This window comes from Pistacia vera, unplaced genomic scaffold (genome assembly GCF_008641045.1).
Source record: "Pistacia vera cultivar Batoury unplaced genomic scaffold, PisVer_v2 Contig368, whole genome shotgun sequence".
Lineage (NCBI taxonomy): Eukaryota > Viridiplantae > Streptophyta > Magnoliopsida > Sapindales > Anacardiaceae > Pistacia > Pistacia vera.
Window position 1 is genome coordinate 70,364 of NW_022196188.1, and position 25,182 is coordinate 95,545.

The 25,182-nt window shown below is 37.8% G+C and overlaps 4 protein-coding genes across 4 annotated transcripts; all 4 read left to right on the forward strand.

Annotated features, from left to right (window-relative positions):
- Positions 1-3,725: 3,725 nt before the first annotated feature.
- Positions 3,726-5,735, forward strand: LOC116140301 (L-type lectin-domain containing receptor kinase IV.1-like). Its single transcript, XM_031425949.1, has one exon. It carries the CDS (start codon positions 3,726-3,728, stop codon positions 5,733-5,735), a length of 2,010 nt encoding a protein of 669 aa, XP_031281809.1.
- A 4,184-nt stretch (positions 5,736-9,919) lies between these two features.
- LOC116140295 (L-type lectin-domain containing receptor kinase IV.1-like) lies at positions 9,920-12,127 on the forward strand. Its single transcript, XM_031425944.1, has one exon. It carries the CDS (start codon positions 10,005-10,007, stop codon positions 12,012-12,014), a length of 2,010 nt encoding a protein of 669 aa, XP_031281804.1. The 5' UTR covers positions 9,920-10,004; the 3' UTR covers positions 12,015-12,127.
- A 925-nt stretch (positions 12,128-13,052) lies between these two features.
- LOC116140297 (glucose-induced degradation protein 4 homolog) lies at positions 13,053-16,524 on the forward strand. Its single transcript, XM_031425946.1, has 8 exons — positions 13,053-13,236; positions 13,414-13,469; positions 14,207-14,350; positions 14,865-14,938; positions 15,039-15,093; positions 15,187-15,249; positions 15,579-15,706; positions 15,959-16,524. The coding sequence occupies exons 1-8, from the start codon at positions 13,191-13,193 to the stop codon at positions 16,035-16,037; spliced, it is 645 nt and encodes a 214-aa protein (XP_031281806.1). The 5' UTR covers positions 13,053-13,190; the 3' UTR covers positions 16,038-16,524.
- Positions 16,525-19,627: 3,103 nt separating this feature from the next.
- Positions 19,628-21,317, forward strand: LOC116140281 (putative cyclin-D7-1). Its single transcript, XM_031425930.1, has 6 exons — positions 19,628-19,879; positions 19,983-20,069; positions 20,161-20,259; positions 20,359-20,563; positions 20,868-20,998; positions 21,084-21,317. Exons 1-6 carry the CDS (start codon positions 19,628-19,630, stop codon positions 21,315-21,317), a joined length of 1,008 nt encoding a protein of 335 aa, XP_031281790.1.
- The last annotated feature ends 3,865 nt before the right edge of the window (positions 21,318-25,182 follow it).

The following is a 25,182-nucleotide window of genomic DNA, read 5'->3' on the forward strand; positions in this document are numbered from 1 at the left end:
GCCTAATGGGTCTGGTCCCAAAGTGGGACCGGTCCCATTAGGACTGAGCCCAATCGGTCTCGGGATCGGTCCTAGGCCCATGAAATTTTTCAGAGTCCAGACCAGACATGGGCCCATAGGATTGGTCCCAAGACCGATGCTATGGGCCTGAAAAATTTCAATATGCCCCCTAATACATAAAATTTTAGTTTAGCCCCTATATTTATTATCTATTTTGTATTAAAAAGGGGGATTTTGGACATTTACCAGAGGCTTAAACGAAATTGGGTGGGAGGGTTTGGGCTCGGGCCTAGGATCGTTCCCAAGCTTAGGCCTCGAAGGAAGGACCGAACCTAGGCACGAGCCCTCCTCCATAGGCCTGGTCCAGTTTTGGGCCGAACCTTATAGGACCGACCCTTGTGAGGACCAGTCCTAGGCTTGATTTTTGGATGGGTTTTTCGGGTTCGGGCCTAAATTCCCACCTCTATTTGAAACTCTTTTCTAAACGATCATTTGCTTAAGCGATATAGGTTTATCTAAAAGCTTCTCTCTTAAACTATATGTCTTAAGTGAGAAAGTTTATGACTATTTAATTTATTCCAAAGTTGAGATGATATGCCCTTTATAAATACTAGGCAGTTGGCCGGTTGCCAAAATGAAAGAAGAAGAAGAAGAAGTCGAGAGAGAAGAAGAAAACCGAGAGGAAAAGAGAAGAGAGAAGAGAAAGAAAGAAGAAGGAAAAAAAAAAGGAGAAGAGAAGGGAGTATGCTTTTGGCCGAGAGGTAGAGTGAGAGTGAAATGAAATTAGTACAAGGGAGGAGAGAAATCAGTAGATCGATTAAATCCAAGTTCGGGTATTACATTCATGGAAACTAGACAGTAGATCTCCTCATTTGCTTCTTCAATCTAGGAGAGATTAACTTGTGTTTGTTCTTGGTGTTAGGTTTGGAAGAGAATAGCGGTTGAGAGTGCAAGGGAGCTTCAGTTGAGTAGAATTTTGTGAGTTGAATATTATGATACTTGAATTAAAATTCATTGTTGGTTGGAATGAGCACATGCATGTGTGGAATGTTTTTGGCTGGAATAAATTGAGGATTGTCGACGGTAATTTTTGTGTACTGAAAATGGTGTAGAATGGAGTGGCAAAGATTATGTTGAATTTGGCATTTTCATTTTAATGGAGTCTTGCATATGTCTTGGAAGTATGTTTATTTGTGTTGTTGATTTATAAGTTAAAATACATTGAAAAGAGAGAAGTCAAAATTAGTGATGAATGCCGAATTGAAAGTGCCAAGTTTCATGCTTCTAAAGAAAAGATAAACGTGTTCTTTTTGTTTATTGCATTGCTGGAATATTTAAGAAGTGTGGAGGAAGATTTTTGTTATAATGTAGAATTATTTTATATAGTGGGAAGTGTTTTGAATAAGAATAGTGAAGTAGGTGAGCAGGTCTAACAACAATAAGGTCCAATTATTTGTTGGGTATTGAGTTTATTATTTGGTGGGCTGGCCTAATAACAACAAGGCCCAGTTATTTGTTGCGTATTGGATTTTACTATTTGGTGGGCTGGCCTATTAATAATATAAGTCAAGTTTCTTTTGTAAACCTTTTTAATTCGTTGGGTTTGGGCCTTAGGGGAAGTCCCCCTTCTTGAATTAGACTCCTTTATTCTGAAGGGAGAAAACTGTCATGTTTCAGAGTTTTTAGAGGGTTGTAAGGATTTAAAAGTATAGGGGGTTTATGGAGGATCTAAAAGTTTAGGGAGTTGAAAAGGATTTAAAGGTATATGGGGGTTGATAGAAATAATGAAAAATATAAGGGGTAAATGAATATTTACATTATTAGTAATTATGATGTTTCAAGCATTGCACTCATATTTGCATGCCCCTTTTTAATGGGAACAAATGTTATATGATATTATTACTTGTACGTAAATTGCATGAAGGCACTTATGATGCATGGTGTGGTTGGATATTCGAATGCACGTGGATGGTTGTGTATGATTATCATATTGGATACCACCTTTTATAATACCCTTCCCCCTCCAGACATCAGCTAGCATGTTATGTTTATCCTCATGCGCGCCTTGAGATTGTCTGTCATATTGAATGATTGAAATATCCTATCGGGACAAGATGGACGTCTAACGAGTTCCATGAGGGATTACATCAGGCGGGTTTTGGCCAGTGTGGGATTTTGACGCCGCAAGGATAGATTGTGGGTGGGATTCCATTTGATATCATATCATGACGCCTTAAGCGTAGATTGTGGATGGTCTAGCTGTTTGTCTGTATCTGATTTTGCCATCTCGAGGGTAGACTGTGGATGACACCACCCTGAGGGTAGACTGTGGGTGGCCCAACTGCTTGTCTGTTTTTTGGGACCAACACGGGAGAGGTATAACGTAGGTCTTTGGGTATTGGCATGGTAGTGGTGGTCGTACTAATTATATGAGTGGGATTATAGCACTCAATGGGTATAGGCTTGGGTGGATTTACAATATATTAAATCATTCATTATCTATTATGGATATTGTTGAAATGAAAATCACACCAACCTGAGAAAACCGATTGACCTTGATGGAATCGGAACTGATGTGTATGTGATTTAGGATAAAACAGCAATTGAATGTAAATGTGTGTAAGAAAGTAAAGAACACAAAGATTTTTAAAGTGGTTCAACATGTTAGAACTTCAACCTACTGTTAGAGTAGATGCCCTAGAGCTAATCAATTATTGTAGAATTGACTCTTTGTAATAATGTTCATTGATCAATAAAAAGCATTTTATTCTATATCGTGTAAATCATTATTATTGCAATATGTATTGATATATATCCGTAGAATGGTAGAACCGTGACAAGGGTATCAAGTGTTTTAAATCTTGATAGTGAGAACCCTATGAGCACATATGGTGGTCATTCTAGAAACATCTGTAGCCCCAGTATTATTCTGTAGTAAGGGCACAGATAATACGGTAAGGCTATCATAGTGTTGAACAACCCTGTTGAAAGATAGTGACTGATCTCACTTATCAACCAATTGGAATTTAGTTACTAAATATGGGGTATCTACAACTATTTTTGCTTAGTTGCAAAAAAATTAAAATTGGTTGATTTTTCTTACCGTGACTTCTCCCTCTATATTCTAACCAGGTGACGTGCCATTGACAAATATTGATTCTTGCACTCACAAATTACTTTATATTATCTTATATTTACTTGCGTTGGTAGAAAAATAAAAATTGATAGCTTAACTACTAATGGAAAGTTATACATAAATTATATTATTTGAGTGAACTTCTTCAAGCAGCATATATTCCATTTTCTGTTGTTTTGGATTTTGCCTTTGACATTGAGGACGCCCACGCATTCAAAACAATAAGAAAGACAAAAGCGAAGTAGGTGCTGAGAGTGGCAGTGAGTATTAAATTCACATGTCAATTAATTGACAACATCAATTCCAAAAAGGCCCCAAATGGTCTCCGTATGACAACTGAGAGGGGGAAACCATATCTGATATCGTCATCGCTTTAGCGCCTTCTTCTCTACGACTCTCCACCAAAAGTCTCTGTTTTCTACAGTTCGATACGGATGAAAGTTTACCCAAATGTATAATAAATAACTAAGCAGTAATCAGACGGCATTCATGTGTATGGTTGCTGGTTAAGAGGCGCATGAACTTTTCATTCTTATATTATATGTGTAAGAAGAGCATGGTTTAAGAAATTGCTTTGCTTTGCCTAGCCATGTTTTTCAAATTTGCAATAGTGGTGTCTTCCTTAATCGGAATAGTAGCAGCAGATGAAAATCTTGGTTTCATCTACAATGGTTTCAGATCGGCTAATTTGAGCCTCCATGGTACAGCTAAGTTCACCGACGAAGGACTTTTACAGCTTACCAACGAAACCCAAAGAATAAAGGGTCAAGCCTTCTACCCTAACCCAATATCCTTCAAGACCTCAACAAATGCCACGGCTTTCTCTTTTTCTACAATTTTTGTTTTAGGTATCCAGTCTCAAGTTGATGTTCTTAGTGGCCAGGGTATGGCTTTCGTGATTGCACCAACACTAGGGCTCCCTTTCGCTCTTCCCAGTCAATACCTCGGCCTTTTTAACGATAGCAATAATGGAAATGCCAGTAATCATGTTTTTGCCATAGAATTCGATACGGTACAGAATGCCGAGTTTGCTGATATTGATAATAACCATGTAGGGATTGATGTTAATAGTTTGAAATCTGAGATATCAGCTCCAGCTGGTTATTATGATAATCAAACCGGTGAATTTAAGAACTTGACGCTCATTGATCGTCAAAGAATTCAAGTTTGGGTGGAATATGATGGTGAGGAGAAGCAAATTAACGTTACTTTAGCTCCATTTAACAGTGGTAAGCCCAGTAATCCACTTCTGTCTTTGTCGAGGGATCTTTCATTAATTTTTAACGAAAACATGTTCGTTGGCTTCTCATCGTCCACCGGTTCGTTGTTTTCATCTCATTATGTTTTGGGTTGGAGTTTCAAAATGAATGGACAAGCAGAGGAACTTGCACTCTCTCAGATTCCTAAGCTTCCCCGAATTGGTCCCAAACCGAAATCAAAGTTTCTGACAATTGGGCTCCCTGTAATTTTTGTAAGCTTGACTTTAGCTGCAGTGTCAGGTGTGGTTTATGTGATAAGAAGGAAAAGAAAGTTCGCTGAAGTGCTTGAAGATTGGGAGCTTGAATATGGGCCTCATAGATTCAAATACAAAGATCTTTATTTCGCCACCAAAGGATTTAGAGAAACAGAGCTATTAGGTAGTGGTGGATTTGGCAGGGTGTACAGAGGTGTACTACGCAACTCTAAACTAGAAATTGCAGTGAAGAGAGTCTCTCATGAATCAAGACAAGGAATGAGAGAATTTGTTGCTGAAATTGTTAGTATTGGTCATCTCCGCCACCGGAATTTAGTACAACTATGGGGTTATTGCCGGCGTAAAGGAGAGCTGCTTTTGGTGTATGACTACATGCCTAATGGAAGCCTGGACAAGTACATCTATGGCCAACAAAAGGTGACCCTGAATTGGAAACAAAGATTTCAAGTAATCAAAGGCGTAGCCTTGGGCCTATTTTATCTACACGAAGAATGGGAAAAAGTTGTTATTCACAGAGACGTCAAGGCTAGTAATGTGTTACTTGATGCTGAACTGAATGGAAGGCTGGGTGATTTTGGGCTTGCAAGATTGTATGACCACGGAGCTGATCCACAAACAACTCATGTGGTTGGTACTGTTGGCTACCTCGCCCCAGAGCACGCTCGAACAGGGAAGGCCACTAGAAATACTGATGTATTTGCTTTTGGTGCCTTTCTGCTCGAAGTTGCCTGTGGCAGAAGGCCAATAGAGCCACATTCGCCGACAGAGGAGACTGTGATTTTGGTTGAATGGGTATTTGGTTTTTGGAGTGAAGGTAAAATTATTGAGGCAAGGGATCCGAAATTGGGAACAGATTATGTCGCGGAGGAGCTAGAGTTAGTGTTGAAACTTGGGTTGATGTGCTCTCATTCAGAGCCCGCAGCTAGGCCAAGCATGCGACAAGTTGTGCAGTACTTGGAGAAGGATGCTCCTTTGCCAGAGTTATCAGCTCTAGAAATTTCAGACTGTGGCCTAAAATTTGCGCATTCGGAAGGTTTTGATGACTTTGTAGGCTCGTCTCCATCTTTAATGGGCAGAACAGCATCGACTTCTATTGCAGATTCAATACTTTCAGGTGGCAGATAAGATTGCAACGTCAAATTATTGGAGATATAATATGAATATAATGATGTTTTGCTGTATTATTCTTTGTAATACATTCTCAGTTTCAGTTGTAGCCGTGCTGGTGTAATATAAATAATAATAATATTGTAGCATGCATGAATTAATGACCGGAAATTGTCATTCAAATGGGTGCATAGCCAAGCAATAATGTAATTAAATGAGGCAGGTTTAACTATTTTGAAGATAAAAAAAATAATTGAATAAATATTCTGGCTACTTGCTAGTTACCATATTGTAAATTTAGTTTCAATAGTGTGGAGGAAGATTTTTGTTATAATGCAGAAGAGTAATACTAGCCTTACAAAGAGACATACAAAGAGTCAAATCTAACTCTTGAAATTCATGATTGCGTCTTTCTATCTCTCTTTTTCATTTCTTTCAAAAATAAGATTTGATTCTTTGTATGACTTTTTGTAAGACTAGTATTACTCTTTTAGAGAGTTACTTTATATAGTGAGAAGTGTTTTGAATAAGAATAGTGAAGTAGGTGAGCTGGTCTAACAACAATAAGGTCCAGTTATTTGTTGGGTATTGGGTTTATTATTTGGTGAGCTGGCCTAATAACAACAAGGCCCAGTTATTTGTTGCGTATTGAATTGTACTATTTGATTATTGTTTGACGGTTTGGCCTATTAAAATATAACCCGGTTTCTTTTGTAAATCCTTTTTAATTCGTTAAGTTTGGGCCTTAGGGAATGTTCCCCTTTCTTGGATTAGACTCCTTTATTCTGAAGGGAGAGTCATGTTTCAGAGTTTTTAGAGGGTTGCAAGAATTTAAAAGTATAGGGGGTTTAGAAGGATCCAAAAGTTTAGGGAGTTGAAAATAATTTAAAGGTATAGGAGGTTGTAAATAATGGAAAATATAAGGGGCAAATGAATATTTACATTATTAGTAATTATGATGTTTCAAGCATGGCACTCATATTTGCATGCCCGTTTTAAATGAGAACAAATGTTATATGATATTATTACTTGTACGTAAATTGCATGAAGGCACTTATGATGCATGGTGTGGTTGGATATTCGAATGCACGTGGATGTTTGTGTATGATTATCATATTGGAGACCACCTTTTATAATACCCTTCCCCCTCTAGATATCAACTAGCATGTTATGTTTATCCTTATGCGCGCATTGAGATTGTCATTGAATGAGATGGACGTCTAACGAGTTCCAGGAGGGATTACACCAGGCGAGTATTGGCCAGTGTGAGATTTTGATGCCCCAAGGATAGATTGTGAGCGGGATTTTATTTAATATCATATCATGACGCCTTGAGGGTAGATTGTGGGTGGTTTAGCTGTTTTTCTGTATCTGATTTTGCCATCTCGAAGGTAAACTGTGGATGGCACCACCCTAAGGGTAGACTATGGGTGGCCCAACTACTTGTATGTTTTTTGGACCGACACGGGAGAGGTATAACGTAGGTACTGGTGTGGTAATGGTGGTCATATTAATTATATGAGTGGGATTATAGCACTCAATGGGTATAGGCTTGGGTGGATTTAAAATATATTAAATCATTCGTTATCTATTATGGATATTGTTGATACGAAAATAGAAAACCGATAGACCTTGATGGAATCGAAACTGATGTGTGCGTGATTTAGGATAAACCAACAATTGAATGTAAATGTGCGCAAGAAAGTAAAGAACACAAAGATTTTTAAAGTGGTTCAACAAGTTAGAACTTGAACCTACGTATGTCCACTATTATCTTATTGCTTTTGAGGGATTACAAGAACAATGTAATATGTCTGAATAAATTTGCTAAACCCTCTCTCATCGTTTGAGGGGTTTTTATGCGAGTTTGTAATTAATTGAGAGAGATAAGTTCGAGATTGCAATCAAAGTTGATTTACAATCCCGTGATCGTGAGTTGAGATTGTGCTGCCAGTGGTGTTGATCTCATCTCTTCCGAAATATCTAAGATTGGAGTTTATCTTTGATTTTGTTGAACAGCTGTTTGGATTGATCGTTGTGGCGAGCTTCACCTAGGTCGAGCTTACTCTGAATCGAACTGATTTTGAGTCGAGCTTGTTCTGGGTAGAACTATCTCTCTTTTAGCATTTAATTGTTTATCTAACAGGAATGTGAATGAAGTATATTGTACACTAATTCTGATTGATTCATTTATTTTTGTTTAAGAATTATCATTGTAAAATTTATTTTTTAGTGGTATACGAGTCACCCACCTGGCTTCATTAATTAGTTGCCTAATAGGAATTGAGCATGATTGGAATTATGGTGATGAATTAGAAGCTGAACAAATTAATTAAGATTTTGATGTACAAGTGATCGCAAGATGATTGGATTTCCGTAAATCAATTGAAATGTGAGATTTTAGGCTCCGTGGTTAACATTCTATGCTAAATAGTATTTTTGGGAAGTAAGATAGGATTCTGAAAAGGGTTTTATACATTTCTGAATATCATTTTCTAAAAATATTTAGATTATTTTTAACCTCTTAGGTTTGTTAATTTAATTAAACACCCACAAAAATAAAAGTTTATAAATTAACAAAAACACCTTCACCTACCCACATATTACTGGCAACTAGCCACCACTAACGAAAGGTGGCTAGAATCTATTGGAATGGTACCTGACCTGTTGGATCTGGTCGGTCGTGCGCCGATCTTGCCTTTTTCAGTCAGATCCACCATGGATCGAGCCGAAAAAGGCTAGATCTACGGTTGTGCATCGTTACGACACTGACGACTGGCGATGGCTGCTGGCAGGTGATAGTAGCTTGGATGGGTGGGGGTATTTTTGTTAATTTTAAAACTTTTATTGAGAAAGGTAATTGTTAATATAATAAGATTGAATTTTGAAGAATATTAAAACAAATGTAGTTTTGGTTTTTTAGGATAGAATAATGGAATATGATAGTGGGAGAAGAGTGTGCCAAACGGACTCTAAGATATCAATAAAATTCTAGACAACATGGATGTTGATGGGGAGCTTCTAAAATTTGCAAAGGCGACTTCTGTTTACAGTTTTTATTTTTTTTTACACAAATTTACCATTATTTAAGTGGAATGTATAACTTATTGGACAATTAAATGGGCTCAAATAGTCACAATTAGATAGCCTGATGATAAAAGAGTAAAAAAAGATTGCATGAGATCATTTCAATCTCTCTAGACGCTAATAGGATGGCCATTGGGGCTTCTACTCAGATGATAATTCTAGAGCATTGGGAGATTAGTTGGGGTGCAAGCTGACTCGAATGCCCCTTGTGATTAAAAAAAAAGGGCTCAAATAATGACACGTATTTCGAAATCTGGTTTCAAATAAATGATGGCCAAAAGTTATTTCACATTAATATAGAGTTTGCAGTGTTGAGAAAATGTATTTATCATTGAAAGCATCCATGAAGCTAATTTAACGATATAATTTTATCTCTATGAATTGATTTGAGTCAAAGAATTAGATGTTACATGCATATCCACTAGTCGTATTACATTTAACTGTGAATAGCACTAGTCATAATTTTTAGTACGAGAGTTCTTATAAGATCATCTGCTATGTTATGAATCATTCTAGAGGATGACTTTAAAATATATACCATTTTCCCCTAATTAATTAAATATTTGAGACCTTAACTTCTCCTTCTATATTCTAACCACGTGAGCGTGCCATTGACAAATATTGATTCTTGCGCTCACAAATTACTTTATATTATCTTATATTTTCTTGCGTTGGTAGAACAAATAGAAATTGATAGCTTAACCACTAATGGAAAAGGATACCGTATACATAAATTATATTATTTGAGTGACCTTCTTCAAGCAGCATATATTCCATTTTCTGTTGTTTTGGATTTTGCCTTTGACATTGAGGACACCCGCGGATTCAAAACAATAAGAAAGACAAAAACGACGGAGGCGCTGAGAGTGGTAGTAAGTATTAAATTCACGTGTCAATTAATTGACAACGTCAATACCAAAAAGGCCCACAACGGTCTCTGTATGGCAACTGAGAGGGGAAACCATATCTGATATGGTCATCGCTTTAGTGCCTTCTTCTCTACGACTCTCCACCAAAAGTCTCTGTTTTCTACAGTTCGATACGAATGAAAGTTTACCCGAATGTATAATAAATAACTAAGCAGTAATCCGACGGCATTCATGTGTATGGTTGATGGTTAAGAGGCGCATGAACTTTTCATTCTTATATTATATGTGTAAGAAGAGCATGGTTTAAGAAATTGCTTTGCTTTGCCTAGCCATGTTTTTCAAATTTGCAATAGTGGTGTCTTCCTTAATCGGGTTAGTAGCAGCAGATGAAAATCTTGGTTTCATCTACAATGGTTTCAGATCGGCTAATTTGAGCCTCCATGGTACAGCTAAGTTCACCGACGAAGGACTTTTACAGCTTACCAACGAAACCCAAAGAATAAAGGGTCAAGCCTTCTACCCTAATCCAATATCCTTCAAGACCTCAACAAATGCCACGGCTTTCTCTTTTTCTACAATTTTTGTTTTAGGTATCCAGTCTCAAGTTGATGTTCTTAGTGGCCAGGGTATGGCTTTCGTGATTGCACCAACACTAGGGCTCCCTTTCGCTCTTAACAGTCAATACCTCGGCCTTTTTAACGATAGCAATAATGGAAATGCCAGTAATCATGTTTTTGCCATAGAATTCGATACGGTGCAGAATGCCGAGTTTGCTGATATTGATAATAACCATGTAGGGATTGATGTTAATAGTTTGAAATCTGAGATATCAGCTCCAGCTGGTTATTATGATAATCAAACCGGTGAATTTAAGAACTTGACGCTCATTGATCGTCAAAGAATTCAAGTTTGGGTGGAATATGATGGTGAGGAGAAGCAAATTAACGTTACTTTAGCTCCATTTAACAGTGGTAAGCCCAGTAATCCACTTCTGTCTTTGTCGAGGGATCTTTCATTAATTTTTAACGAAAACATGTTCGTTGGCTTCTCATCGTCCACCGGTTCGTTGTTTTCATCTCATTATGTTTTGGGTTGGAGTTTCAAAATGAATGGACAAGCAGAGGAACTTGCACTCTCTCAGATTCCTAAGCTTCCCCGAATTGGTCCCAAACCGAAATCAAAGTTTCTGACAATTGGGCTCCCTGTAATTTTTGTAAGCTTGACTTTAGCTGCAGTGTCAGGTGTGGTTTATGTGATAAGAAGGAAAAGAAAGTTCGCTGAAGTGCTTGAAGATTGGGAGCTTGAATATGGGCCTCATAGATTCAAATACAAAGATCTTTATTTCGCCACCAAAGGATTTAGAGAAACAGAGCTATTAGGTAGTGGTGGATTTGGCAGGGTGTACAGAGGTGTACTACCCAACTCTAAACTAGAAATTGCAGTGAAGAGAGTCTCTCATGAATCAAGACAAGGAATGAGAGAATTTGTTGCTGAAATTGTTAGTATTGGTCATCTCCGCCACCGGAATTTAGTACAACTCTTGGGTTATTGCCGGCGTAAAAGAGAGCTGCTTTTGGTGTATGACTACATGCCTAATGGAAGCCTGGACAAGTACATCTATGGCCAACAAAAGGTGACCCTGAATTGGAAACAAAGATTTCAAGTAATCAAAGGCGTAGCCTTGGGCCTATTTTATCTACACGAAGAATGGGAAAAAGTTGTTATTCACAGAGACGTCAAGGCTAGTAATGTGTTACTTGATGCTGAACTGAATGGAAGGCTGGGTGATTTTGGGCTTGCAAGATTGTATGACCACGGAGCTGATCCACAAACAACTCATGTGGTTGGTACTGTTGGCTACCTCGCCCCAGAGCACGCTCGAACAGGGAAGGCCACTAGAAGTACTGATGTATTTGCTTTTGGTGCCTTTCTGCTCGAAGTTGCCTGTGGCAGAAGGCCAATAGAGCCACATTCGCCGACAGAGGAGACAGTGATTTTGGTTGAATGGGTATTTGGTTTTTGGAGCGAAGGTAAAATTATTGAGGCAAGGGATCCGAAATTGGGAACAGATTATGTCGCGGAGGAGCTAGAGTTAGTGTTGAAACTTGGGTTGATGTGCTCTCATTCAGAGCCCGCAGCTAGGCCAAGCATGCGACAAGTTGTGCAGTACTTGGAGAAGGATGCTCCTTCGCCAGAGTTATCGGCTCTAGAAATTTCAGACAGTGGCTTAAGATTTGCGCATTCGGAAGGTTTTGCTGACTTTGTAGGCTCGTTTCCATCTTTAATGGGCATAACAGCAGCGACTTCTATTGCAGATTCAATACTTTCAGGTGGCAGATAAGGTTGCAACGTTAAATTATTGGAGATATAATGATGTTTTGCTGTATTATTCTTTGTAATATATTCTCAGTTGTAGCTGTGCTCGTGTAATATAAATAATAATAATGTTGTACCATGCATGAATTAATAATCGGAAATTGTCATTCAAATGGGTACATAGCCAAGCAATAATGTATTTAAATGAGGCAGATTTAACTATTTTGAAGATAAAAAATAATTAAATAATAATTCTGGCTACTTGCTAGTTACCCTTAATTGGATACACTCTGAACATATTGTAAATTTAGTTTCAAGAGTATTATCATATTTGGTAATTAAGAACTATGTTACAATATGGGTTTAATAGCATTATTCGATTAAATATGATGGATCGCAAATTGGAAAATAAAAAGGGTCACAAAAGAAAATTTTATATGAATCACCTTTGGATGGCCGGGTGGGATTATAAAGACTCTTGAGTATATTATTCAAGATGTATTGAGTCTGATTCTCCTCAGTTGCTAATGGGGGTGACCACTGAAGGATATACTCGATCGTTAACTTCAAGGTCTGGGGGTGACCATTAGAGGAATACTCGATCGTTAACTTCAGGGTTTGGGGGTGACCATTGGAAGGTATATCTGTCATTAACTTCAGGGCCTAAGGATGGCCATTGGAGGTTATACCTGGTAGTTAACTTTAGAGTCTAGGGGTAGCCACTAGAGGGTATTCCCGGTAAAAAAAAATTATATGAAACGTTCTTTATACCTTATTTTATTGTAGAGAAATGCTAGCCTTACAAAGAGAAATACAAAGAGGGGCATACAAAGACAAATCATGCCTTTAATCTTCATGATTGCCTCTCTCTCTCTCTTTCCTTTCTTTTAAGATCAGAATTTATCTTTGTATGCCCCTCTTTGTATTTCTCTTTATAAGGCTTCTCTTTACTGTATTGCATGCCCTGGGACAAATTCATCAACTTTATAATATGGTGTCGTTTTATATTTCAAAAAATCTCATTATGGACCTGCCTTGGGCTTTACCAGCCCACCGGGGCTGTTTCCTAAACGGGTTGGTCTAACGCATTTTGTACGATCGGGTAAACCGGTTTATCTGTCGGATCTTTTCACCTCCAAAATCTGAACCTCTCCCCGCAATTTCAATACCTGAGACAGACTTTTGATCAATCAATCGAGAAATGCCGGTGAGAGTCGTAGACAACTCTGCACCGTCTCAAGTATCAGGTATTCTGTTTCAATGAAATTACGATCTTAGTCATTGCGTGTGTTAGGTTATCAAATGCTTGATTGCTTTCTAATTATCTGAGTTAATTAGAGTGGTCTCGATTAGGAAATTTATTAACATATTTTGTACTTATGAGTTTCTCTTTGTGTGATTTCATTGTATTTTGTGTACTGAAGGTGCAAATTCTGGAAATACTTCACCCCCAGCCTGCTCACTTTTGAGTGTTGGACAGGTGAATTGTTCTGTCGTTTTATTTTTTATTTTTTTTTCATATCATTAAGCTTTTTTATTGTTTAAAAGGCATGTGGTTCAAGTTTATTTTTTGTTGCACACCAATTCCGATTGATTGATTTATTTCTCTTTAAAAATTACCATCATAAAATTTACTTGCTAGCCTCATACGACTTGCCCCTGCTTCATTAATTAGTTGCCTAATATGAATTGAGTATGATAGGAATTATGTGGATGATTTATTGGCTGAACAAATTAACTAATATTTTTTATACTTTTTAAGTAATGGCAAGATGATTGGATTTCTGTAAATGAATTCAGATGTGAGATTAAGATGTTGAAGAGGTCGCAAAACCATATAGCTGTTGTGTAATGGAGACTTTCAATTTTTATTTTTTTATTTTTCTCTCCTTGTAGTGAAGCTGCAGAGTTTCTTTTTTATGGTGCTTTTATGTGTAAAGCTTTTGGCGTTTCAATGTTTGTTGCACAACTCTCATTTTTCATGCAACAAGTAGTTTAGATGATTCATTCCTTCTTTCTGTTTTTAAAATATATGTGTGTGTTGTTTTTTGAAGGAAGGGTTGTGCCCTGGCCGGTGAATGTATGTGAAGCCATGAACTCATGTAGATAAAAGTTTTTTCTTGCGCTTTGGAAATAAATGATTCTTATATTTAGGGGTGACATACCTTATTGCTATGGTTGAAAGGATTCAATGTATGGCATTATATTTTATTGCAGGCATTTTCTGGTACACAGAATGTCTCAAATCTTCAAAAGGAGGAAGCTTGGAGAGTTAATGTCCGGATACAAGGATGTGACCTTGAACATGGGTATCTATGTGGCACCATGGAAGCTCTGAATGTTCCTATGGCAGACACACCAGTTAGTGTTATTTTCTTCTCTCAGCAGCAATTAAATTGTGTCTACCCTTTTCATCCTATCTTATCTGGTATTTTTAAGATACAGAGCTTTGATACTGACAAATAATTATAAAAGTATCTTCAGTTAAACACTGCCACCCTGGTTTAATGGATTTTTATTAGATATCCATTCTTATTCTTCTTATTCATAGGTTTCACCCACCTAAGTTTTCAATTTTTGCTGTCTGCTTCTTGCCTCTTCTTACATTTTGATTTATCAATGTGATACAGAAGGTTTATTTGTTTTGATTTTTCATATAATTTTACTCTTTGGTTCCCATATTAGGAAGTATTAAAAGTTATTGCAGAACTGAGATGCAGAGTTTTTCCCTGTGCATGCATGCACACATACGCTCACACAAAAACACACACTCTCATATATCCCTTTCCCTTAGTATTGACTTTAAAATTTAGTCAAATATGCAGAATCTCCTTGTAAACTCATCAGTCATTTAATTGTTTTTAACGATGTTCAGGTAGTAACTTTCTGGGAAGGAGAGATTGTTGATACGAAAAACTATACTTTCTACACCGGCAAATGGGAAGCAGCGTATGCTCTTTCTTTTTCCTTTTCCCTTTTAAATTGAGCATTAAATAAATCTCAATAGATTGTCTGTTCCCTTTTAATTGGTTAAAGAAACTTTTTATAGGCCAGAGGATGATATAAGGCATTGGACGAAGTTTCAATCTTTTTCACCCCTTCTGGTAATGATTTGTGTATTTTCACCCATTTGGTGAGTTACAACTGCTTCTACATATACATAATTTATGTTCATTTCATCAACTCAATCTCTTCAGAATCAAGTGGAGGTTGATGGTGGCAAATCATTGGACCTGAGTAACTACCACCACATATTTATGGTAATTTTGTTTGAGACTTAATCAATTTAATTTAGTGAACAGTTATTTAACAATATGATAGGACAGTTTATTGAAGATGTGATAGTTTGGCATGCTTTCTATGCTCAAAATTATGCGTGGGTTATGTTTTTGTTATACATTATTTACTAAAATTAATAAATGGCTGACAAGCTAATGTGGCATATGCCATCTCAATTATCGCACCATCTAGTAAAGAATTTTTTGTAAAAGTCTTTTATAGATTTAGCATGAATCTTTGATTAATTGGTAGAAGAAGTTGATATGTTTAAATTAATTTAACTTGCCATTTTTTAATTTTGTCATTGTAGAGATGGAAAGAGCAATATTTTGTGAATGTTGGAACCGACTGTGGGCTAACCATAGCAGGCTTCTACTATGTTTGCTTCTCTTGTAGTGATGGCTCCATCAATGGCTTCTATTATGATCCCAATAGCAGGTACTTCTTTGCTGCCATCTCTGATTCTAAGTTTTGGTTGAGTAATTGTCTTTTCTTGGAAATAGTATGCCAATGATGAATGCTTCTCTTTTGTTTTCTGGAAAGCTGGGATATGTCCATAGACTGATTACGAATCAGGCTATCCTTGTATTTTACACTGTCATCCTTCTAACCCCTTCGCCCCTCTCGCACTTTGACTTTCTTTCTCATGTATCAAAGTGACTGACGAAATGCTGTTAAATTGAGTTGCAGCCCTTTTCAGAAGCTTGAGCTGAAATGTACCAACGAGGGAAGATCAGGTTTTAGTTTTTCATCGTATGAGTTACAATGAAAAAGAAAAATTGGCAAGTGATTCTGATAGCAGCACTGATTCAACAATAGTTGTCAAATCGCGTATAATATTGAGAATTGTAGAATACTAATAACCATGGATTCAACTACTGAAATTATTTGACTTCCTCGATTTGCATAAAAAATTCTGAGGGAGGACTTGCAAGAGCGCAGGCACTCGAACGAACATGCATTTTGATGACTCTTGGAAAATTGATAAAATGTGCATGTATTTGGTTATGAGAGTGTTAATTATGTATTAGTGCCTATACCTTATGATATCCCTTTTTCAATTTTGTTACAGTTTTAAAAAGAATTATCAGTTAGGAATTGCAGGCCAAAGCAGTTAGCAACATGATGACGAATCTCTGCTAGCAGTTTGTTATACAGTTTCTTGAAAACCGAAGTCGGTTATTTCCTTCTCATCATCTGTCGTCAGTTAATTATGCAAAGAGAAATTTGAGAAAAAGTTTCTTATGCCTTTAAATCATATTGAATTTACACAGTTGTAACACAAGTAACTACTCTCAAGAACATAAATTAGGTCAATATTATACTTACAATTTAATGTTATAATCTTTCTCTTATAACTTTGACATGATAGTTTGTAATGGGTTTAACTTGTCCAATTATGATAGTTTATAATGAGTTTTGTCTGCCTGATTAGGAATTGTCATGTTGGAATTGTAAGAAAAAATTTATAAAATTAAATTGTTTTTATTGTTAGTTAAATAACTATGGAGACCGGTATTTAAGTAAGCCATAGAGATTTTCATTTTCTAAGGAAAAAAAAAAAAAATAATAACGTGGGCAACCAAGATGAATCGGTGGTGAAAGCAGTAGTGGGGAGAGTGATTGATTGATTAGAGAACGTAGTGAGGGAGTTTCTCGTGCACAGTAAAAGCATATTTTTTTATGAATTAAATGAGAGTCATTGATTAGTTGAAATAGCAGTTACGCCGCACTCACTATCATAACCCGGAACGTGGGGTCATCCACAACTGGCGAACTCCCCCTTACGTGAACCCAGTCCCAATCCCCGCCACCATCTTCCAAAACATCCTCTATTCAAACACGTAACTCAGTGACTATTGAAAGAGAAGCAGCTGCACATTTATGTAATGCGTGCGCTCACGCAATTGGTTACTGTGGTCAAATTATAATATGCATGCAGCATTTACCCCTTTTCATGAGGGTCGTCTCCTTCTTTTTAAATCTCCTTCTCCAACCCAACCACCCCACCATCTCTTATTAATCCTTGTAACTTTCTCTTTTCTCTCTTATTTTCACTATTTTTCATGCTTTCTATTTTTGTCAAGCACCGCCTGTTTGAGGTACATATATTAGTCAAAAAGATTTACGTGTCAGAGCCTTTTTCCCTTGTCCCCGTCTTTAATACTCGATTGTTTGTTCGAGAGAGATATATATATATATATATAGACGTATTGGTAAGGATTTTTTTTAGCAACGGGTACAGAAGTATGGAGATAAGTTTGTTTTGTGATGAGCTGTGGCTTTCGAATCCTGACGAAACTTCCCATGAACCCAAACAACGCATTTTAGAGAGGTGTCCTGGTTATTCATTTTACAACACTAAGGAAGACTGTGAACAGGCTAGTATTATTTGCTTTAAGAAGGAGTTGAGTTACATTCCTGAACCTGGATATTTAGAGTATCTCCAGTCTAATAATTTGATGAACTTTAGGCTCAAAGCTATTCAATGGCTTTTCAAGGTCAGTGTTATTCATTTCATCCCGAAAAAGAATATGATAATAAAGAAGAGGAATAGACTTCATGTGGGTTTATCTCTAACTTCTTGTTTTTTGTTGTCTTCAGTCTCGCAGTCGGCTGAATCTCTGTTACGGAACTGTTTTCAACGCTGCAAATCACCTTGATCGATTCATATCCATGAACCAATGCNATCCTTGTATTTTACACTGTCATCCTTCTAACCCCTTCGCCCCTCTCGCACTTTGACTTTCTTTCTCATGTATCAAAGTGACTGACGAAATGCTGTTAAATTGAGTTGCAGCCCTTTTCAGAAGCTTGAGCTGAAATGTACCAACGAGGGAAGATCAGGTTTTAGTTTTTCATCGTATGAGTTACAATGAAAAAGAAAAATTGGCAAGTGATTCTGATAGCAGCACTGATTCAACAATAGTTGTCAAATCGCGTATAATATTGAGAATTGTAGAATACTAATAACCATGGATTCAACTACTGAAATTATTTGACTTCCTCGATTTGCATAAAAAATTCTGAGGGAGGACTTGCAAGAGCGCAGGCACTCGAACGAACATGCATTTTGATGACTCTTGGAAAATTGATAAAATGTGCATGTATTTGGTTATGAGAGTGTTAATTATGTATTAGTGCCTATACCTTATGATATCCCTTTTTCAATTTTGTTACAGTTTTAAAAAGAATTATCAGTTAGGAATTGCAGGCCAAAGCAGTTAGCAACATGATGACGAATCTCTGCTAGCAGTTTGTTATACAGTTTCTTGAAAACCGAAGTCGGTTATTTCCTTCTCATCATCTGTCGTCAGTTAATTATGCAAAGAGAAATTTGAGAAAAAGTTTCTTATGCCTTTAAATCATATTGAATTTACACAGTTGTAACACAAGTAACTACTCTCAAGAACATAAATTAGGTCAATATTATACTTACAATTTAATGTTATAATCTTTCTCTTATAACTTTGACATGATAGTTTGTAATGGGTTTAACTTGTCCAATTATGATAGTTTATAATGAGTTTTGTCTGCCTGATTAGGAATTGTCATGTTGGAATTGTAAGAAAAAATTTATAAAATTAAATTGTTTTTATTGTTAGTTAAATAACTATGGAGACCGGTATTTAAGTAAGCCATAGAGATTTTCATTTTCTAAGGAAAAAAAAAAAAAATAATAACGTGGGCAACCAAGATGAATCGGTGGTGAAAGCAGTAGTGGGGAGAGTGATTGATTGATTAGAGAACGTAGTGAGGGAGTTTCTCGTGCACAGTAAAAGCATATTTTTTTATGAATTAAATGAGAGTCATTGATTAGTTGAAATAGCAGTTACGCCGCACTCACTATCATAACCCGGAACGTGGGGTCATCCACAACTGGCGAACTCCCCCTTACGTGAACCCAGTCCCAATCCCCGCCACCATCTTCCAAAACATCCTCTATTCAAACACGTAACTCAGTGACTATTGAAAGAGAAGCAGCTGCACATTTATGTAATGCGTGCGCTCACGCAATTGGTTACTGTGGTCAAATTATAATATGCATGCAGCATTTACCCCTTTTCATGAGGGTCGTCTCCTTCTTTTTAAATCTCCTTCTCCAACCCAACCACCCCACCATCTCTTATTAATCCTTGTAACTTTCTCTTTTCTCTCTTATTTTCACTATTTTTCATGCTTTCTATTTTTGTCAAGCACCGCCTGTTTGAGGTACATATATTAGTCAAAAAGATTTACGTGTCAGAGCCTTTTTCCCTTGTCCCCGTCTTTAATACTCGATTGTTTGTTCGAGAGAGATATATATATATATATATAGACGTATTGGTAAGGATTTTTTTTAGCAACGGGTACAGAAGTATGGAGATAAGTTTGTTTTGTGATGAGCTGTGGCTTTCGAATCCTGACGAAACTTCCCATGAACCCAAACAACGCATTTTAGAGAGGTGTCCTGGTTATTCATTTTACAACACTAAGGAAGACTGTGAACAGGCTAGTATTATTTGCTTTAAGAAGGAGTTGAGTTACATTCCTGAACCTGGATATTTAGAGTATCTCCAGTCTAATAATTTGATGAACTTTAGGCTCAAAGCTATTCAATGGCTTTTCAAGGTCAGTGTTATTCATTTCATCCCGAAAAAGAATATGATAATAAAGAAGAGGAATAGACTTCATGTGGGTTTATCTCTAACTTCTTGTTTTTTGTTGTCTTCAGTCTCGCAGTCGGCTGAATCTCTGTTACGGAACTGTTTTCAACGCTGCAAATCACCTTGATCGATTCATATCCATGAACCAATGCCATGTAATTAACTATAGCTTAGAATCCATCTCTTAATTTGCTGGCTTTGTATTTTTATTTTGATACTGAATACTCACATCATCATATATTTTAGGGATGGAAATGTTGGATGATTGAATTACTGTCTGTGGCGTGTTTATCAGTAGCATCCAAGTTTACCGAGACGTCCGCTCCTTTATTGCAAGAGATTCAGGTGATCTATTATACTTATTGCTTGCTGTTATTAACTCTATTGTTATGGTATTAGTGTCTTAACTGATTGATAACTGTGCGGTTGTGGTGGTCATTATAGTTGGAGGACCTTGAACATTGGTTTGAATCAAGCACAATAAGGCGAATGGAATTGACCCTGTTACAGACTTTGGGATGGCACCTTGGCTGTGTAACACCTTACTCTTATGTAGAACTGCTATTATCCAATGTTGACTCTCTCGAATCTCACCTTCACAATCAGTTAACCACCCGATTCACTCAGCTTCTTCTCGGAGCTATGTTAGGTACACATTCCTATCAATTTCTCTTGCGTTAATCTGATATATCAGGCAGATGATTCTCAAATACATGATCAAAGCTGGATTTTCCCAACAGAGCTCCGCTACCAATGCTCTTGGCAGATGAATTTTGATTGATCAATTTCAATCGTCACATTGTTTCATTTGCACGACATTGTACAATTGCTGTAATTATTATGCTCATTTATGGAAGCTTGAACTTGAATTATAATGAAGCAACATATGTAGGAGAAGTTGCTCCAGATGAATTTGATGCTCATCCTGATTAAACCAAAACTAATGGATGCAGATTTCAAGCTGCTGGAGTTTCGGCCAAGTCTTATTGCCGTATCTGCTCTACGGTGCTGTCTAGATGAGCTAATTCCATCGTCTTGTTCACACCTCGCCTCTACCACAAGTCTCCTCAACCAATTTCAAAAGGTACAAATATTTAAACGCTATTTTTCAGCTTATGTAAATTAGAAAATGGAAATAATATATGGGTTTTCACTTTTCAATTTACTAGGATGATCATCTTAAGTGTCATATGATAATGAAATCACGCATGGTAGACCCATTATCCAACATATTAGTCAGTGGGCAACTTCACAATTGGCCTTCAAGTCCTGTCACGGTTTTGGTGAAGGAGCGAATTGACATCTATGATTCCCAAGTTGATCTCTCTATGTTCAAGCTGCCAGGTTCCAACATCAAGACTGAATCATGCAGAAAGAGGAAGAGGCAATTATTAGAACATTAGGAAGGGTGTTCAAAGAGCATCATTTCCTTCTATCTATTGACCAAGGCAAAGAAAATTTGCTTCATAATCTAATTTATATACATCGGGGAAACACAATAACCCATCAAGTATTTGGTAACCCTTTTTCTTTTTTAAAGTGAACCAAAAAAGTCTACTTGTTGGAGTGGAACTAGCTTAAAATACTGTTTATCTTTGGTGCTGCTGATGATTAACTCTAATTTATTTTTAGTTTGTGTTATCCTCTCGAGCAACTCAACTGAAACATTCTTAATCAGCTCCAAACATTTAGATAATAACTTTTAAATTCTAGCAAAAATTTTAAAAGTAGATAAGTATTAAATGAGAAGATCAGTAAAAAAAATTAAGATATTGGATATAAGTAATTATTATATTTCTACCTCCTCGAAAGCTCCAAAAGAGATTTTTTTTTTTTTCAAAGTAAATTGACATGCAATTTTATTTTATTTTATTTTTTTATGACCGTGGGTGTCCGGGCCAACTTACATGCATATCAACTGATCCCTCGAGACCTTGGAATTACCGGTCAGGTAAGAGCTCCAATGGTGTTGATGCAAAAAATACATCAACTAGAGCGATTTGATTGACCTTGGCGGAATCGGAACGGATGCATGCGTGATTACGAATAACCAACAATGTATGAACGGAAAATGCAATAAAGTAAATGACACAATGAGTTTTTAAAGTGGTTTGGCGAGATATACTCTTGAGCCTACATCCATTGTTTTTATATTTGCTGTGAGAGCTTATAATGATAATTCTAGAATAATTTGCTAACCCCTTTCTCATCGTTAGAGGGGGTTTATACACAGATTGTGTACAAAGGAAAGAGCGAAAATAAAGGGATTACAATTAAAAATGAAAGGTAACTCCGTTATTCTTGCGATTGAGTGTTGAGATTACGCCAAGATTGTTGTCGATCTAATCCCTTCCAAGATATCTGGGATCTGAAGTTATTTGTGAGTTGGTTGAACAACTGTTAGGATTGGTCGCGACTAGCTTGTGCTAGGTCGAGCTACAACTCGACGAGCGTATGTTGGGTCAGACAATTGATTGAGTCAAACTGATTCGGGATCGAGCTATTATCTCGCAATTATCCGAGCTTGATGGAAAAATCACATACAACATCTGCCCCCTAGTGTTCGGTGCTCGTTCTAGGCTTCAAAGACTATTATTCGATTTGATATCAAGCTCGAACTTCATCGGTTGTCTGCTGAAGGCAGATTCGGTTGAGCTTCACGCGTCGGACTCATTTCCGGTCGATGTATTCAACACGTGGCTTTTTCTCTATTGTGATGTTCTTGACAAACGCAAAATTTGAAGTGAAGGGCATATGTGTAACTTCCACGTAGTCATGTCGCATTTAATGTGGTGGCCTTTGGAAGTCACTTTTTGTTGTGCGTGGATGACTACAGCTGTCCACGTGCACAATCGAAGCGACGTGCGGTGACGATTATGATTGTGGCAGCCTGATGATTGATCGCCCCTCGTGGATGATTGACACGTGGCCACGTTCAAAGGCCATGATTGCTCAACAAATGGAGGGATGAGATTCACTGTAGATCGACAGCTACAATCAAATCTCGCCCTTTTGTCTCCCATGCAAATCACTATAAAAGTAGGCAATCTCGTCAGAACATCTACACACTTTGCAAAAGTTTTCAGATTTTCTTGATTATTTCGTCATTGCTCCTTCATTTTCACAGCGCTTTTTCGACGAGTTTCTTCCATCTTTTCACTTCAGTAAGGTGTCTTTCCCTTCCTTTGCTTACTTTTACACCTTTTTGCGGTTAAGGGTGGCCATTGTCGTGGCCACATTGAGTTTTTTAGGGCTTTGCTAGGGTTTATTGAGTGTATTTTTAGCGGTTCTGGGTTTAAGGAGGGTTTATGGTGGCAGTCGCCAGATTCCTAGTAGGTTGCTTGTGTTTGTTGTCCACACAAGCTACTTTAGGCCTCTGAACTGAAAGCAAAGTGTGGATAGGCCACTGAATTTTCAAGCTCTAACACATGTTCGCTTCTGTTTCAAGTACTTAGAGGCGAGCTATCATCATGTCTTCGTCAAGCAGCCATAGCATTGATCACATGTTCAATTCCCCAACAGGCTCGACATTTCTTGGCGGCATAGTCCTTGAGGCTTCCAAGGATGTCATTGGTCGAAGTTCGGACCCCGATGCGACGGGCTCTTCGGACCACGCTTTTGCGGAGATTGTTCAGTCGAAGAGATCTCCAATCCATAGGCTATAGAAGGAACCAAATTCCTCGATTGGGGTCGATAACCGTAGGTGCATAACAAAAATTTATGCACCTTAGCTTTCCTTGAGGGTTCCGAGAGGCTTCTCTCAGAAATATCCCCCTATCGACTATGTGGTAGTCTTTGATACCCTTTTGAGATATGAGATGTCCATTTCCCCTCATCACTTCATCGACAGTGTTTTGGGACGGTTGGACATCGTCTTTCTTCAATTGTTGGCGAACTCATATATTATTATTGTAGGCATGTACATAGCATACCAAATAGTTGAGTTGGGCGAGTTATCCGTAGGGAAGCTCATCCACTTGTATAGGTTAAAGCAGAGTCATGATATACTATGTCTCCAAGGTGAGGAAGTACATTTTAACAGTTTGGTTGATGTCCCAAAAAAGATCTCGCATTGGGACTCTCAGTTTTTCTTTTATGAGGCCGAGAAGACTGGTGTTTTTGCTTCAGAAGCTGGTAAGACTTCGACCATTGTGTGCGCAAAGAGTGTTTCTAAGCTCGATCGTCAAACTAATGAAATTTCTTTGCTTTGCAATAAATGTCAAGCAAAACTTTCTTCCTACAGTGAGCTTAAAGTGACTTCAGCAATCTTTCCGACAGGAAGCACAACGTTAACGAGCTTATCTCGCTTCCTCGATTGAGAACGTACCGCTTTTGCACCGACAATACCAAATTCAACACCATTCTTGAAAAAGGTAAAGTGCTTACTTGCTCTATTTCTTTTTTTTTTTAGGTCACTGATTATTTGCTTCTCCTTTCGTAGATATGTGGGCTAAGAAACCAAAGGGCTTGAAGAAGAAGATGGCAACGTTTAGGGACTACCAAGAAATAGCTAGTCACTTCGGTGAAGAAGCAGCTTGTTGATGCTGTCGGGATGGTCGGATAGGGTGCCTTGCGCCTGGTCCTTAAGCGCAACAATGGCAAGCTTGGGGAAGGCCCAAGTGCCAAGAAGCCTATGACTGCCTCCAAGGCAATCAAGGAGAAAAGTGCCCCCAAGCCCCAAAGGGGTCGGCGAAGAAAACCTTTAAGCCAATTGAAGGCTCGGGGAAACAGAAAGCGCCAGAGCAACATGATGGCTTGGGCAAGAAGAAGGTGCCAGCGCAGCATAAAGGCTCCGACAAGAAGAAGTCGACTGAGCTGTAGGGGGCTCGAGAAAATAGAAGGTCGTCGAGCAGCAAGGTGGCTCAGGCAAGGAGGTTGTAGAGCAAGTTGGTGGCCTTAAGAAGTCTGCGGCTAAGGACTTGACCAAGAAAAAGTCTATTCCCACAGTTGAAGCTATCATTCCTGTGGGAAGTAAATCAAGTTTGCCTCAGTACGGAGGCAAAATGACGGATGAGGCAACTCGGGCTGCACTCGATGCAATAATCAATGAGCTCCCTAAGGACATTAACATTGGGGCCTCGGCGGTCAAGGATGTCGTCACCCAGCAAACTTACACGAGCATTAGAGATTCGTCTCCTCCCCAGTTGCTATCTTGGGCATGCAGCTACGTGACAAAGATATCAGTAGTTCACCCCCTTTTCCTTTATATATATATATTCTTCTCTTTTTTCTTCACTGACTTTTATTTCTTTTCAGGCTTGCTTGGCG